The sequence below is a fragment of the Corythoichthys intestinalis genome, chromosome 5 (assembly GCF_030265065.1).
Source record: "Corythoichthys intestinalis isolate RoL2023-P3 chromosome 5, ASM3026506v1, whole genome shotgun sequence".
NCBI lineage: Eukaryota > Metazoa > Chordata > Actinopteri > Syngnathiformes > Syngnathidae > Corythoichthys > Corythoichthys intestinalis.
Window position 1 is genome coordinate 17,832,162 of NC_080399.1, and position 17,285 is coordinate 17,849,446.

The 17,285-nt window shown below is 38.5% G+C and overlaps 1 protein-coding gene across 8 annotated transcripts in view; it reads right to left on the bottom strand.

Moving 5' to 3' along the window:
- The window catches only part of kcnq1.2 (potassium voltage-gated channel, KQT-like subfamily, member 1.2), a 430,571-nt gene extending 413,286 nt beyond the window's left edge, over nucleotides 1-17,285 (bottom strand). For 3 of the 8 annotated variants that reach the window (XM_057836473.1, XM_057836470.1, XM_057836478.1), the window contains exons 1-2: nucleotides 16,850-17,283; nucleotides 10,897-11,515 (exon numbers count right to left, since the gene is read on the bottom strand). In XM_057836473.1, the coding sequence (XP_057692456.1) occupies nucleotides 10,897-11,363 (467 nt within the window). In that variant the 5' untranslated portion in view covers nucleotides 11,364-11,515; nucleotides 16,850-17,283. Of the gene's footprint in view, nucleotides 1-10,896; nucleotides 11,516-16,849 lie in introns of all 8 variants that reach the window. The other 5 variants (XM_057836476.1, XM_057836477.1, XM_057836475.1 and 2 more) reach the window with 3 other exon arrangements.

The following is a 17,285-nucleotide window of genomic DNA, read 5'->3' on the forward strand; positions in this document are numbered from 1 at the left end:
AAGTTTACCAAACCATTATTGTCACTCCAAAACACCAAAATAACATGTGAAATGATATCATAATGTGTCAATAATTTCACACATAAGTCGCTCCTGAGTATAAGTCGCACCCCTAGCCAAACTATGAAAAAAACTGCGACTTATAGTCCGAAATATACGGTAAACATAATATCCAAAGCCTGGTACACAGCAAGCCAGCATACCGATGTTGTGAAGCAAATGTGTAGTGTTTAGGTCATTTTGGTTTAAGTGTGAAGGCTAATTTTTAAACCATAGTGCCTACCAAACTACAGACTAAGCTTGCAAGTTAATTCTGCTATGGTTTCGGTTAATTTCAACTCAAATGTCAAAGCTAATAACCCCCTCTAAAGCAGGACCTGTACTGCCTGCACTGCAATCAGGCGAATGTACCATAATTTCATCCAAAAAATAATTTAATAATAATTTTAAACACTGTGTAAGAGCAGCAAACCCGAGCACATGACTTGCTAAGAAATGGAAGTGACCCACACAGACGATAATCTCTTCTAAGCAGATATCCAATATATGGGTTTAGTCCCACATACATGCATACATACATAAATACATAGGAGGAGGCTAAAGCCTGGAGGGTGATTTCCGTAATCTGCAGGGTTATAAATAAACAAAGCACAACCAAGTATTGCAGACAACAGCTGGATGTCTGCATTTTAACTTGGATGGACAGGTGTGACGTCTACTATTTAGCGTTTCATGACGTCAATATCTATAACTGACCTTTGTGATTATTAAAACGCTAAAGATTGGCATGGCTTTGTCTTTGCTTAGTCTTTCTTACAGCAGTACCATAGAATAAAGAACCTGTGGATGAGGAATAGAAGTAAATTGTAGGGTTGGATTAGGCTTTCAGTTGGAGGGCATTTAGGAATCATAACTGTACAGTTTGTTCTATTCAGTTATGTAAAAGACTCAAAGAGAGTGTCCAAATATGATCTCGGGCCCTGGTTGGCCATATGCGTCAGCACGCAATCTCTTAAATCTTGGACACAATTTATGTAAGATTAAGACCAGTGTTACTAAAATGCAAGAGATGGTGTCATGTAGTTATGGTCTAAGAAGGAGTGTGAAACATCTGGAGACTTCTGACATTTTTAACGTTTTATAGAGCACTTATTTCATTTATCGACTGTTATTGACGGCGCTAGACATGCAGTCCATTTTGACATAAAGACAATCGCAGCCAATGATTGCTGCAAGCCCTCCTAGTCAAAATGGATTGGATGCGTAGCGCTGTCAATTGCACCAAAACAGTTATGCACAGCCAGTCCTTCCAGTTTAGAGGGAACCAAGACTTGTAGTCCTAAAAGTTAAGATAAACGTTATTATGAGTTCAAATAATTTGATATTAAAACCCCTCTTGATGTTTTTGGTTTTATACAATTTGTAAAATTAGTTTAACTTGGAGGTCGCCATTGTTGTTGACGTGGCAGAGCGGTGATGTCACTACATGCCAGGCTTCAAGAGTATGTCTCTAGCGACAAAAGTCTCATCTGTTCAGCCTTTTCAATCTAAACCCGAGTGGAACATTAATTAGTATGACAGCACCGTCGATACAGTGCCTTGCAAAAGTATTCGGCCCCCTTGAACCTTGCAACCTTTCGCCACATTTCAGGCTTCAAACATAAAGATATAAAAATTTAATTTTTTGTCAAGAATCAACAACAAGTGGGACACAATCGTGAAGTGGAACAACATTTATTGGATGATTTAAACTTTTTTAACAAATAAAAAACTGAAAAGTGGGGCGTGCAATATTATTCGGCCCCCTTGCGTTAATACTTTGTAGCGCCACCTTTTGCTCCAATTACAGCTGCAAGTCGCTTGGGGTATGTTTCTATCAGTTTTGCACATCGAGAGACTGACATTCTTGCCCATTATTCCTTGCAAAACAGCTCGAGCTCAGTGAGGTTGGATGGAGAGTGTTTGTGAACAGCAGTCTTCAGCTCTTTCCACAGATTCTCGATTGGATTCAGGTCTGGACTTTGACTTGGCCATTCTAACACCTGGATACGTTTATTTTTGAACCATTCCATTGTAGATTTGGCTTTATGTTTTGGATCATTGTCCTGTTGGAAGATAAATCTCCGTCCCAGTCTCAGGTCTTGTGCAGATACCAACAGGTTTTCTTCCAGAATGTTCCTGTATTTGGCTGCATCCATCTTCCCGTCAATTTTAACCATCTTCCCTGTCCCTGCTGAAGAAAAGCAGGCCCAAACCATGATGCTGCCACCACCATGTTTGACAGTGGGGATAGTGTGTTCAGGGTGATGAGCTGTGTTACTTTTACGCCAAACATATCGTTTTGCATTGTGGCCAAAAAGTTCAATTTTGGTTTCATCTGACCAGAGCACCTTCTTCCACATGTTTGGTGTGTCTCCCAGGTGGCTTGTGGCAAACTTTAAACGAGACTTTTTATGGATATCTTTGAGAAATGGCTTTCTTCTTGCCACTCTTCCATAAAGGCCAGATTTGTGCAGTGTACGACTGATTGTTGTCCTATGGACAGACTCTCCCACCTCAGCTGTAGATCTCTGCAGTTCATCCAGAGTGATCATGGGCCTCTTGGCTGCATCTCTGATCAGTTTTCTCCTTGTTTGAGAAGAAAGTTTGGAAGGACGGCCGGGTCTTGGTAGATTTGCAGTGGTCTGATGCTTCTTCCATTTCAATATGATGGCTTGCACAGTGCTCCTTGAGATGTTTAAAGCTTGGAAAATCTTTTTGTATCCAAATCCGGCTTTAAACTTCTCCACAACAGTATCTCGGACCTGCCTGGTGTGTTCCTTGGTTTTCATAATGCTCTCTGCACTTGAAACAGAACCCTGAGACTATCACAGAGCAGGTGCATTTATACGGAGACTTGATTACACACAGGTGGATTCTATTTATCATCATCGGTCATTTAGGACAACATTGGATCATTCAGAGATCCTCACTGAACATCATCACCATGAACGTCCATTGTGCGCATAAAACATGGCAGTTGGCACCCTCCGTAGGTTGTAATATGTACTAAATATTATAGATTTTTAAATCAATAGCAACATTTTAAGTGTTTCTAATAAGCCTGTCGCAATATGCAATAATTCCATTTATCGCGCGGTATATAAAAATGAAGACGGTAATTTTCCTGCTGCGATTTATCGCCTCGCGTGCACGTGCGCGCGTGAGGCACGCGCTTGCGGCAGATGTGTGGCAGACGTGCTTGACAGCGCTGTTTAAAGTTCAGCTTCCTTGTGCCACTGTTTTATTGACTTCTGGGTATGTTCGTTTTATACATTTGAGTTTGAGTGACCGTCATTTAATGGATGGAGGCAGGGCCGAGTGCACTGGTGGCGCACAGCAATGAGCGAGCGGAATGAGGAAGAGGACGAACCAGTCTGCAAAATGTTTCTCGAGGTATTTTCAACAAAGATGGCCAACAGAATAAATCTACATGCTCATTCGAAACACTATCATCCTCTCCAGTTTTCACTGCTTAGTAAGAAAACTGCATCGCAACAAGCGGAGCCTCCTCATCACGTTAATTGACAATTAGAGGTATTCGCTTGATGTGAGAAATACAGACGACACCGCGCAAAATAGCGTTCCCTCACAGAAAGTGAAGTACGCTACATTGCGGAAGAAATGAGACCGTTTTACCTCTGTTAAATGATATTTGATACCTTTGGGAGCCAAATTTGTGTTACTGCTACTTAATTAGTCTATTTTTCCTCTGTTGTTGTTGAAGTGCAATTACTGTTACTGCAACTTTATACCTATGTGCCTAAATGCTTCAGTTATTAAGTGCAATTTCATTTTTTGTTGAAAAAAGCTATTTATTACGTGTTTCTGTGTGGTATTAATACTGTTGTCTTTTACTTGAAAGAGGCATGGTCTATTGTTTTTAGTTGTGATTTCTTAAAAGGTATTTTTTAATTTAAAAGTAAACATTTATTGCGTTTAAATGGGTGTACTTGATCTATTAATATATACTGTATTCTCACTTTGTTATTGTAAATCGGTTAAAAGGGGATGGGACTTGATAAGCATATGCTTCTCTCGTCAGCCCTTGTCTTTTCTTCGTTTTTTTCGGGTTGCTCATATCACATCTTGCAACTGTCAATGATACAGATGATGATGACAATAAATAAATAAATAAACGCTCAAAAAAAATTTATTTTGGGGGGGGGGGGCAATAATATCGCATATAGCAATAATTTATGATATAATTTATCGCCCACTAAAATTTGTTATCGCGACAGGCCTAGTTTCTAATAACATATTTTAGCATAAGACAACAATTGTGGCTTATTAGCGACTGCAAGTCTTTCAGTGCGAGGACCCCTTTAAATGAATCCGAAGTTTGTCCTTTTCAATGGCAGGCAATGAGTTAAATATAATGCATTTGTTAAAAAGTATCTACAGTAGTCCGTGTCTGCATTGCCAGTGGAAAATGCAGCCGATCCATGCTTTAGTGACGACTTAAACAACCACTTGTTTGCATTTGTGCCATCCTAACACAAAGCGGGTCTATTATGGGCTGTCATGAGTCTTGACAGGCAGTTTACACGGAGATGCTGCGACAGCAATTTGCAAAGATTGGATTGCGAATTGTGAAAATGGCATTTCAAACTGCCCGGTGAAAGGACGGTCCCCTGCTGTCGGGACCAACAAGTGATAGTCACTTAAATGGAGGCTATCAATTGAAATGACAGACAGGCTCAGGTTCTCACTCCTTTGTCATGGTGTAACATTTGAGCCTCAGTTATTGCAGGGTTCATCAGTAATGAAGCACTCATAAGAAGAGGTAACTTGGTGTTTCCATTAAGGTAAAATATAATAATTTAAAGGCTTGTACTAAATAGAATAGAATAGAAATAGAATAGAATAGAATTGAAAACCTTTTTTGTCATTATACAGAGTACTATGAGATTTAAAGATCTAAGTAATAAAGTGAATAAAGTAAAAAAAAAAAAAAATTTAAATAAATATTCCCCTCCTTCTCACTTCAGGCTCAGTTTTGCACTGCTGATGCGTCCTGGTCGTCCAAACCCGCCCATCGTTTCTAAGTGGGAGAATTTTAGTTAGTTAAATTCGCACTTGCAAAATCCAAGGGTGTTCAGATACATATTTTCCTCACTGTAACTATTTTTGGTCATTAAAAAAAACTATTATTATAACTTATTATTATATTTTTTGTACTATTAATAATTTTGTATTTTTTTATTTTACCTTTATATAGTTACAAATATATTTATGATTTAATAAAGTGCTGATAAAAGCTAAATTAAAGAAATGAAAATGCATAAAAACAGAAATACACTCAGGTTACGGGCCCAAGTGCGTCTGTAGTTGTATTTATTATTTTTTTTCATAGTATTTAACTCCTTTTGCAATTGACAGCGATAGACGTCCAATTTATTTAAAATGGGAGGACTGTTGCCTGGCACAGCCAGACTATTCTCACTGTATTTTTCAAACACTGTGAGAAATAGTCCGGGACCCAGCCCATTAACAGCCTCTCGAGCAAGGTACAAAATCAATCGTCCAATCAGATTCGTTTATTTGCGTGACGTGTTCTTAACGAGTAACGTCCCTCTTGCGCGCCGAAAGTCGTCTCTACAACAACACAGATGGCGAACGGGAGAGCCGAGAATATGTTCCAGTCCGCGGTAAAACCAGTTTTAAATGGCCAAAAACACATCGAAAAAAGTCCTTGACAACAGTCAACATGGCACGCGCTAGCCATGTTGAATAAACTTCTCCATTCTCCGCTCACGCTAATTACTTGTCGCTTTAACGACGTCACGTATGCCCGTCGCTGATTGGTCCACTCCGCTGTGGCTTGCTCCGCCCTCGGAATTTGATCCGCCGGATGGTCGCCCGACTCAATCGCTGGAACAGCAGTGAGTCTGGTATAGACCCTACTCACATGACGTCACAACCACGCCTCCGCGCCATATTGTCCGTCAGGTCGTCGTGTTTACGCATTACCGCTACGTAAATTCCTCCTATTATGGCGTGTTTTTCTGCTCGTTAACATTAATAATCATAATGGTGAAGGCGTGTGTGGCGGTTGGTTGCAGTAACAGAGAACATAGACGGAGAGACTTGAAATTCTACCGTATTCCGAGAGACCCGGAGAGGAGAGCGAGATGGACTGCTGCAATTCGACGAGAAAACTGGGCACCAAACGATCACCACAGATTATGTAGTTGTCATTTTATATCTGGTAAGATGCATTTAATATATATTTAGAGGGTTTTGGGCTGACAACCACAATTAGATCATTGCGAGGCTAATCGCCGACAACATACAGTTTCAAATTCAAGATGCTTATTTCTTCCACCATCATTATATTTTGAATAATATTTAGCTGGTACCAAGTGAAAGAAGCTGGCCTCATCTACGGATCATCATTTGAACAGGTGTGTCCAAACCTTTTGCAAAGGGGGCCGGATTTGGTGTGGTAAAATGCGGGGGGCTACCTTGGCTGATTTACATAGAACTAAATATTTAAACAAATTTTAGCAATCTCTTCTGTGTGTCACATTTGCTTTGTTATTTTTTTTTATTCATAATTTCAACAATCTCGTCTTTGTGGCATTCTCTTTCGACACTCGGGCTCTTGCGAAATACTGCTGCTGTGAAATGAAACTAGCTTCAAGTTGCTATAATTTCTTGCTGCGTATCTTCCCTGTAATGTCGTGCATGTCAGCGTGTCTTGTTCGGTAATATCATTATCACGTCACATCGAACTCTTTGAAAACAGTGACTGTCTCTTTGCAAATGAGGCAGACACAGTTGTTGCGTGTTTTATTGAAGAAATAGTCCAATATCCACCTATCCTTGAAGCGTCGGCCATCGCAGTCAACTTTTTTTTTATTGATTGTCGCCATTTTAGAAAATTGGAAGTAAAGGGTCACACGGGGTAATGTTGCTTAGAGTGCTGCTCTTACAGTTTTTCAAACTTTCGTGAGAATAGGCTGATTTTGTGTGGACAAGGTAGTTGTAGATATCAGGGTAGCAGATGTCAGGCAGAGAGGGCGAAGACAGCGGGTCGAAAAATATCGATTTAGGCATCAAATATGGATCTGGCGAATGGATAGACTGAAGCTTTTCCACATAACGTCTTTTATGCAACGCATCCAATGAGTTTACAGCGTCTGAAAGCACCGGGGTTTCCATGAATTGCACTATAAATTGCGCGAAAAATTGAAACCATTGAGAATACGGATAAACACTGACGAACAATATGGCGGCCGGATACAGCGACACGTCATTCTGTGACGTTGGTGAGTAGAGTCTATACCAGGCAAGGAGGACTCACCACGAATGCTCATCCAATTCATTTTAACAGTTAAAATGGATTGGACGTCTAGCGCTGTCAATGGCAACCAGTGAGTTAAATGAGTGCCCTTAAAGGGTACCAGAAAAAGTTGTAATTCATGCATGTAAAGGTGTAATGTGTAATGCCACTTAACATCTAGTTAAGACCAAAGCCATCACGTTTCAAATTTAACATTGATAAGAAAAAAAAAAATACCAGAATTTAAAAATGTTGCCCTTTTTTACCATTTTTTTCCTACCAAAGTTCATGTGAGAGAAACAAATGGTCAGTAGGCCTATTCCCAGTTCAGTATACATGTGGAATAACAGCAGCTCTAATCCACACGCATCCTGTTAAAGTGAGACACTAGCAGCCAGGTCAGCACCATGCTACGTGCAAACCCGACAATGACCGAGATAAAGGCATTACCCTCCACACAGACATAATGTGGGAATCCAAATGGTTGCTACATTACTACTGTTACGTTTTCTTTAGCGGGACAGTGCTGGCATATGTTTAAATCAATCTCATTTGGTAAAAAAGGCAAAGTTCAACCTTTGGTGGCCCAGCCAATACCATATTGTTCAAACAACTCAAACACCAGACATCTTCACACCAATAAAGGAAAGCTTCTAGGTGACATTTAATTGAACGCTTTATGTAAGCTGTCTTTTAAGTTCAGGTCATTGCGCTCCAATTGCAGGTCAACTTCACAAACGCACACACAAACACCTCCATGTTTCATGCATGAGGCTCCCCATTTGTTGATAGCAGGCCGAAGCGGAACAAGACGGCGGAAGCTCGGACTCGGCAAGAGGTGCTGTCTATGGTTGACCAGATCACACTGACCTGCTTCTGACGGCCACTTTAAACAAGCACGACACACACACACTACTTCTGTTACTGGAAGCCAGAACCTAATACTGTACAAGATGTAATTAACAGCAGAGGGCTGCAGATGACGGACACAGGATAGACGTTAATACACAACGAATGGCCAAAACAATTAGCACACCTGCTCAGTTAGAAGAAATCCTTTCTCAGTCAGGTACTGATTTAACTCTCAATCACTTCTGTGTATTTCTATTTTTTTCAATGATACAGATCATGTAGTTCATACAGGAAGGATGGGCAAGCAGTATCTTGATTTGGGCTGCAATGTTATGAAACTTGAAAAGGAAGTTCAGCATTTTTGACATTAGGCTTAATCTTCGAGTTAGCGGGGGTTTCATTAGTCAGTAGAGTTGATTTCAACAAATTCCGTGCAATTTGTTAGTTATTTATTAATTTAAGGGCTCTGGAGTGGCTAAGCTAGCTTAAGTCAGTGGTCCCATCCCATCCTAGCATGCCAATAAAAATGATATTAACAGATCTAAGTCAAATAAATTCAAAATGCAGATCATTGTTAAAAATACCCATGTGGGGAAAACAATGTCACACCAAACTGCGGTAATTCATTTATTTCTGCAGGACTGTTTTTATACTCCTCAATAGAGAGGAGTGCTTCGGCCACTCATGCTCACGCTGCATTCGAGGAAGGTGGGAAGTCAGACTTATCCCACTCGGATGGTGCCAGTTGCGACCTCAAAGCGTTCCAAGCGTTTTTTTATTTTGGTCATCAAAAGAAATGTTGACCTCCAGCAACAAACCTGCCTTCTCGTAAGCAATCAAATAGTGGAGCAAAAACGATGGCTAAGGTAAATAGAACACACTGTTAACTGCCTCTTTTAGTTTTACTATTGACGGTCTGCTTTTCAACGGGCAGCGTCTTATATTCTGACTTCACACCTTCATCGAATGCAGCATCAGTCTACGGAGTCTTGACTGAAGAACGGCAAAATAGTGAAACGTGCATTTAGAGTCTGTGGAAACAGACAGAAGAAATGGGCAAATGAGCGTTTCCACAAATTCCCTCTGAAGAACGAGGAACAATACTGTGGATACTTGCTACTGACTATGACATAAACACACCGATGGAAAAAAACATCACTCCGCTCTGCACCCTGGTACCTACAGAGCTGCTGGATTCCAAATGTTGCTATTCATACTACAGTTATCGACATGCAATGGTAAATTTTAATAACTTAATCCTGAAACATAGCCAACACTATAGATTGCATGGGTCATCGGTGATTTTCATGCATGCATATGTTGTTATTTTATTGACATGCTAGGACGGACCCATTGATTCGCGCTAGCTTAGCCACTCCGGAGCCCTAAAAGTAATAAATATTTAACTAACTGTCAGTAATAATTAAGTGACTAATTAAACCTCCGCTGACTCGAAGATTAAGCCTTGTGTAAAAAATTCTGAACTTTCCCTTTAAGCAGAGGTATCCAAAAAGCACACAAAACAATTCATTCTAACCTGTTAGAAAGAGTTTTCAAACTAATTCTACATTACTAAACCCTGATATTAACCCCCTAGCTTTACTCACCCGAACCAGAAATATATTTGGTCTGAAAAATTATCATTATTTAATGACAAAATAACATCTTGTATGTCATGATACTAAAATTTTCCGCTTGATATCGATACACAAAAAATCTTCGATGCCAAATTCGATACTATATTTGACATAAAATGCAAAACAATGTATTTCTGGCTCAATAACGTTTTATTAGTTTCATCTTCTCTGTTAAATTGCCAAAATTAAATAACTTTTCCATGTTCAAATTAGGGCTGCAACTAACAATTATTTTCATAATCAATTAATCAGACGATTAATTTAACGATTAATTGGATAAATGTCCAAAACTACCTTCACAATTTACCTTGAAGTTGTTTTAGGCATGTTGTAAGTAACAATAAAGAAAAAATGGATGACTATTTCCGTCAAAAATATTTTATTACAGCTCCTGACTTAATTGTAGTCTACAACTGTATCGATTATCAAATTCGCTGGCAACTAATTTATCAATCGATTTAATCGATTAGTTGTTGCAGCCTTTTTAAGAAGCTAGTTTAGACAGTAAGATGTCCGAAAATTGTTGTTTTCCAAAGTAAAAGCAGATTTTTGTTCATGTCTTACTATGACTTAACAAAAATATAATGAAGAAATCTGGTAATATTTACAACTGAGAAGTTATATGTATGTTATAATTTCAAGAATCTAGACAAGTTTAAGGTGAAGAAGGTCCTAAACGATTAATTGGTTACCAAAATAGTTGTCGATTAATTTGCTAATCGATTAATTGTTGCACCTCTAGTTCCAAATTTTTAGAGTTACCTGTGAAAGTACCCGTTTTAAAATAATTATGAATGATTTCTTTTAGTTATTATTAACAAGGAAAATGCTAAAATATCCTCCATTGCTATCAAAAGAAGTTCAAAATTAAATTTCTCCCAAGACAAAAACAATTCTGGTAACCTGTTGCAGTTCAAAAACAAATAGATGAATAGAACTAAATATCGATACTTTGCAATCAAATAGCTTAACTCTGCATAAAACATTTCAGTATCAATACTATTCAATACTTTTGACAACCCTACTTGTACCCTAAGTGGTGCAGATGTATGCCGAGTTTAAGGTAAAAGTGCAACTTACACAAGGAAGTGGTAGAGGAAACACTTGAGCCCAGCAGGTCTCTCGAGGAAGTTGTAAACATCGCCCTGCATGCTCGTCTTGACGTACGGCCGCTGGAACTCTTTTTGGTGGTGGTGCAGCCAGCTGGACTGCGGCAGAGGCGCCGAAGCGACGGGGAGCTGGCCGTGTGCGATCTGCAGGGCCGTGTCTTTAGCCGTCGAGCAGTGGCGGACGTCTGATCCATTATTTACCGCACTGGGGTCCAGTTCCAGTGAAACAGGAGAGTAAAGGCTGCTGTTGGGCATGGAGGCCTCGTTCTCGGCAACCACGGCTGGAGAATCGTCAGCTTCCATCTCCTGGTCTAGACTCAGACTGGTCCCAGCATAGCCATTGGGGCTGTATCTGGCGAAGGGACCCCCCAGCCTTGTCCCATAGTCCCGCTGTAGGTGGCACGTCATATGGAAGGAGCGTGCCCGTCTCTCTCCCATGTTGCTTCCAAACTTCAGAGATGGAGCCAATGGAGGGTCCACAAAGGGCAGGGAGTTCTCAGAGGAAGTCCTGATGATGGTCTTAGCGAGACATGGCTAGCTTCCCGCTGCGGAGGAAGGCTCTCTCTGCGAGCCGACATGTGTGTCCATACCTGGTGTGGGAAAAAGTGATGTGAGATGAGAGATGATATGACTGCTCTCTATTATTCAGACAGAGCTTTGGTGCAATATTTTAGGGAAAAAAAAAATGATTTCAGCAAATTGCCAAGGATCAGTTACACAGAAAAAAATGCAAACAGGTGAATTTCCATATTAGAAAGGCGCAAATAGACACAAATTCATTTCCAGGCCTGTCATTTCCTCAGAGTTTAGTTAGACCGTGTGTGAGCCAGAGATGGGTCAGCAACACACTTGCATGCACACGCACACACGTCCATCATTGAGGATTTTCCACGTACAAACAGTGTTATGTTGCACTGTCCCTGATGGAGGTCAAAACCTGTCAAGTTGGCCATCTGGGGAAGTAAAATAAATGCACAGCACTTTGCGAACATTTAAAGCCACAATGTGATTTCAGATATTTCAGAATTTATTCTTAAGTTGCACAGTATCTGAACCTTTCCAAGTTTTCATTCCAAGTTTTTATTTTCAATGCATGTTATACTACTGAGTACCAACACGTAAAACTGCATTTCAGATTTAATACCAGAAAGATTGATGCACAGGCCTGTGGAGAGTGCTATCCCCATCTGATTTTCCAAAATTGCAATACCACCAACACAGTATACTGCATATATTACCACGACTATCCATTGTGTTACTATGTGTTGATCAGTTAGTCTTCATGTGATCACATGTGGAGTGAAGTACTGCACTACTGTCTGCTTCCTTCCTTTCTGTCCCCCATAACCTTTTCCTGTTTGCTGCCCTCTCCTAATAAATAAACTGAATGAACAACCACAGTGGGAGTAGGGCTGCAGCTTTCAATTATTTTAGTAGTCGATTAATCTATCAATTAGTTAGTTTGAATAATCGAGTAATCGGATTAGGAACATTTAATGCATTGCAGAATAGATTTTCGGAGATGTAAAATGAAGGATTGCTAAGATAGCACTTTCAAAAGAGCATTAAATGCGAATACAAAATAAAATTCCCAAGTGTTTCTTCAAAGTATGCAGAGTTGGACCTTCATTTAAAAATAAAATACCTGTGCTTAGCCTCAAACGGTTTAAAAAAAAAAATGAATGAGGATCTAAGTAGAACAAAAAAACAATTGGCTAACTTACATAACAAAAGTCGGCTAGCTTAAATGCTATACATATATATATATATATATATATAAATATATATATATATATTATTTTTTTTTTAACAATGCTCTTAACAAATCGTTCCAACATATACAGTATTCCCACAAAAAATGGCTAAATATACCTAAAAACTAAATGACGAATGTATATATATATATATATATATAAAAATAAATAAATTTAAAAAATTTAAAAAAAACATTAGTGCAAACAAAACCTACCTTACGTTGGTCTCGACGGGGAGCAGCTGGATTCAGCCATGTTAAATGAGTTATATCATATTCACTGTTGCCACCAGGGGGCAGTGTATCTGACCAAATCAATAAAACTAAATGCAAACACTTTCAAAACAAACCATTACAACTCCACTCTAATTAAACCTATACTCGAAGCAGCAAAATTTGATTCAAAAAATGTTTTCTAATCAAATTACTCGAGTTAATTGATTAATCGTTACAGCACTAAATGGGAGTTTATCATATAACTCCCATGTGAGACATTCAAACTGTTCAGACTGTGAGGCAGCTTACCAGGATAGGTTAAAAAATAAAAAAATAAATACATAAAACGTGGAGTGCAGTAGACAGAAGAACACCAGATAGGAAACAAGAAAGTTCAATGCAGCAGTAATATAGACTAACATGAAAAAAGGTCAGAGCAGCAGTGATTTCATTCGGATGACTAAAGGTACCAAAGAGCCCTATTCCAACATAATCATCATTGACCATAGTACACATCCTAATTTCATTTCATGAGTCGCTTTCATTAACAAGATAGGTACGTGCAGACCTTGAGCTTTGTGACATACTGTATATACTAGGCATGTGCCGGTATGATATTCTGACAGTATGATAAACTTAAGCCAAAATATCACGGTTTCACTGTATCGCGGTATTGCAATCACAGCTCGAAAATGTGTTACTTTAAGATATCTGGGTTTAAAAAAAAAAAAAAAAAATTTTTTTTGAATTGAACAGGATTTTTATTTTTCAAAACATTCGCAGATTGGAACAGAAGTATAATGTTAAGTTAAAATATATATTTTTAAAAGTATATGTATATATTAGGGCTGTCAAACGATTACAATTTTTAATCGAGTTAATTACAGCTTGAAAATTAATTAATCGTAATTAATCGCAATTCAAACCATCTATAAAATATGCCACATTTTTCTGTAAATTATTGTTGGAATGGAAAGATAAGACAAGACGGATATATACAGTACATTCAACAGACGGTACATAAGTACTGTATTTGTTTATTATAACAATAAATCAACAAGATGGCATTAACAATATTAACATTCTCTTAAAGCGATCCATGAATAGAAAGACTTGTAGTTCTTAAAAGATAAATGTTAGTGCAAGTTATAGAAATTTTATACTAAAACCCCTCTTAATGTTTTCGTTTTATTAAAACTTGTAAAAAATTTCAATCAAAAAATAAACTAGTAGCTCGCCATTGTTGATGTCAATCATTACACCATGCTCACTCATTGTGCTTAAACCCATAAAATCATTTGGACCCAAGCGCCAGCAGAGGGCGCCAAACACCAAAAAACAACTAACAAGCGGACATTACACGGCTGTCATTTTAATCTGTTTGAGCGGGGCATGTGCGTTAATTCCGTCAAATATTTTAAAGTGATTAATTTAAAAAAATAATTCACGCCCTTTAACGCAATAATTTTGACAGCCCTAGTATATATTCTAAATAAAATTAACATAAATGCAGTCCTTTACATGAGCCTAAACTCACAGCCAAAGCTCAACATGATTACCATCAGAACAAAAACAATAGAATTATTTTCCATAAAAAGCACGAGGGTATGACTCGTATCATGTTTACATTATACACACACTCTTTCTCAACACAGACAGTTGCCAGAGAGAAAAAAAACACCACGTTTTACTACCGCTAGACACACTAAACACTCTGGAGTTAACCCTCGTAGCTGGGGGGAAACGTTCATGATAGTGTTTACTAATCTTTAATTTTGTATAAATGCGAAATCATATTGGAGGTATTGCCTCCTCGGCAGCCACCCCCCGCAAACAAGTTTTACACGTCGGTTGGCCCTCCTCGTCTAAGCCATGTCCGTCTGTAACTTTTCTATAGCCGAAGTATTCCCCTTCCAGTGATTTCCTTTTCTTCGATGGTGGAAAAAAGTTCCACCTCCTCCAGCCATCGTGTAGCACAGCTTACTCACTGACACTGAGCAGCAACCGGTGGGGGAGTGTTGAGCCTTACAGCTGCAAGCGAGGGATTTCTCCATGCATTTTTGGAACACAAAAAAATAGCTCATACCTTAGGGAGGGTATGCGGGAAATTTTTTGAGGTTTTGAAACCTTGACGTTTTCATATAACTGTGTACCTTGAAACCGTGTCTAGTATATGGCGGAAAACACTCAGGTGACTTGAAGTTCCGCTCTGAGACCCTCAATTTGGCCAACATTCAAAATTGTACGAAATGCATGTGTGATACATCATTGGAAAGCTTAAAATCTCAATTTTCTGGGGGAACAAAAATTTTGAACAGGAAGGCATTTTTTAAAAGAAATGTTTTTTAAACAGCAAAACCCTATTGGAGGCGAGAACACGCGAGAGCAGAATTAAAGACGCCACGATTTTAACGAGATATTATCGGGTACTTACCTTGTTTCGATCCAAAAACTCTATGTAGTATGTATCACCGAGTGTCAAGACACAGCTGTGAATGGCCACAGCCGGATATTTTTTTAATTTTATGGGTGAAACATGGTGATATAACAAGGGTCGTGATGCAGAAATCGCAGACAACAAAGAGTGGTTGAGATTTTCTTTTTCATATAGTTACCCTTTTAAACGTTATTTTTCAATTTTTTTGTTGTTGAATCGATTATTATCATCTAACATATCGGGGAAAATGCAACAGTAACAAAAAAATACAATTAAGCGATAGTTATGAGGTAGATATCCATGACTTTTTTACAGATGCCAAATTTTTCATTGTGACGTAATTTGTTTAAAAGTTTAAAATATGCGAGTGAATAATTTTTTAAAGTTTTTTTTTTTTTTTTTTAAACTAAAATTTAGACATCAATTAATGATTCCAAGCTAAAAATGACAGACATTTTGAATAATAAATATAATTACTTACCTTCTTTTTATGGCTAGGTTGAAACAAAAGCGGTTGCGCGACGTCTGTAAACGGGGGTTTTCAGGGTAAAACAGACAAATTAAAAATAGCTCGGAGGCTTAGTACGCCATGACTCTGCTAAGGCAGCATATAGACATATTGTTCAATCAAGCACAACAGTTCTTTTGGCTTAAAATACAGCAGTTTATTTTAAAGAGGGGTGCAAGAGCAGAAACTGCTTTTTCAGTCTTGTCTGTGTTTTCCGCCATATACACTTAATTCGATGATATCTTTACTGAAGAAGAAAAAAACGGACAGTTCTGAGTAACTCCAAACTTTTGAATGGTCGTCAACAACAAAAAAAACTGTTTATTGTGTCTCTGAAAAGACATTGAACCTGATACGAGTATGAACTGTATCTTGGAATTGGAAAAGATGTCATGGGGGAAAAAAGTGTCACATCAGTTCTCGGCTATAGAAAGCCATGACAAGGACCACATGGACTGCTGTCATTGAGAAGATTGAATTTCGAATTTGATCATGAATGTCACAATGATAGATCACTTGCTGTCTAAATGATATCCACTGTCACGTACTTTGAAATAAGTAGACTTGATGAACAGTATAAAACGTTTACAGTGAATTTAAAAGAACTGTTTTGTCCCCTGCTGTTGTTTTGTTATACTGAAAAAATGGACTAAGATTGCATTTCAAAACTACCCAAGGCTGTGCTCAGAAATACCAAATCACTTTCAAAGTTACAGACAGTGGATATTTGACTTTTATACATTAAAATTTTTTAACCAGCTCTGTAAACAAAACAGTTTCTATTTTAATAGTTTAATGGAAGGAGAAAAATATGACTACATTCAAATTAGAGTCGATTTTGAAGAAAGTACATCTGTTCTAAAATGTATAGGAAGCACAAGAGGCAGACAGTGAAATATTTAAGTCATAATAATAAAGCATATCCCTAGCAGGGGGAAAAAAATCGAGTGACGCCTCATCAGCTGTCTTACATTAGCAAAAATTACTGATCAATACGTGAAATGGCTTACCTTCAAACGTGCAAACAACGCCAGTAGCAGACAGAATCATTAAAATATCTTCAGCAGAATAAATTTCGTTTGCGTTTTAAGTTCGGTGAATTGTGAGAATCACTCGATATCGACGATAAACGAGGGGTAAAGTGAAAATCAACACGGAGCCACAGGCGTAAAGTCGGTGTCCGCTTGCAGGACTTTGAAGTGAATCACTGGTACAGCTTGGACATTATGGTGAGTTCAAGGCTACTCGATAGTTTTCTTTTCCGCACGCGCGTTTTCTTTTGTGTTACATTTAAAACACTGAGGGCAAACAGTTATCCTTCCGTATTAAATTACTTGTTTCCAGGGCTAAGTCGGATAGTTTGTTTTGCAGGAGCATGACAGATGCGAGTTTTTGCTGGAAATGTCCCTTTACGAGGGCAATTGAACATATCACGCGAGCGAACGA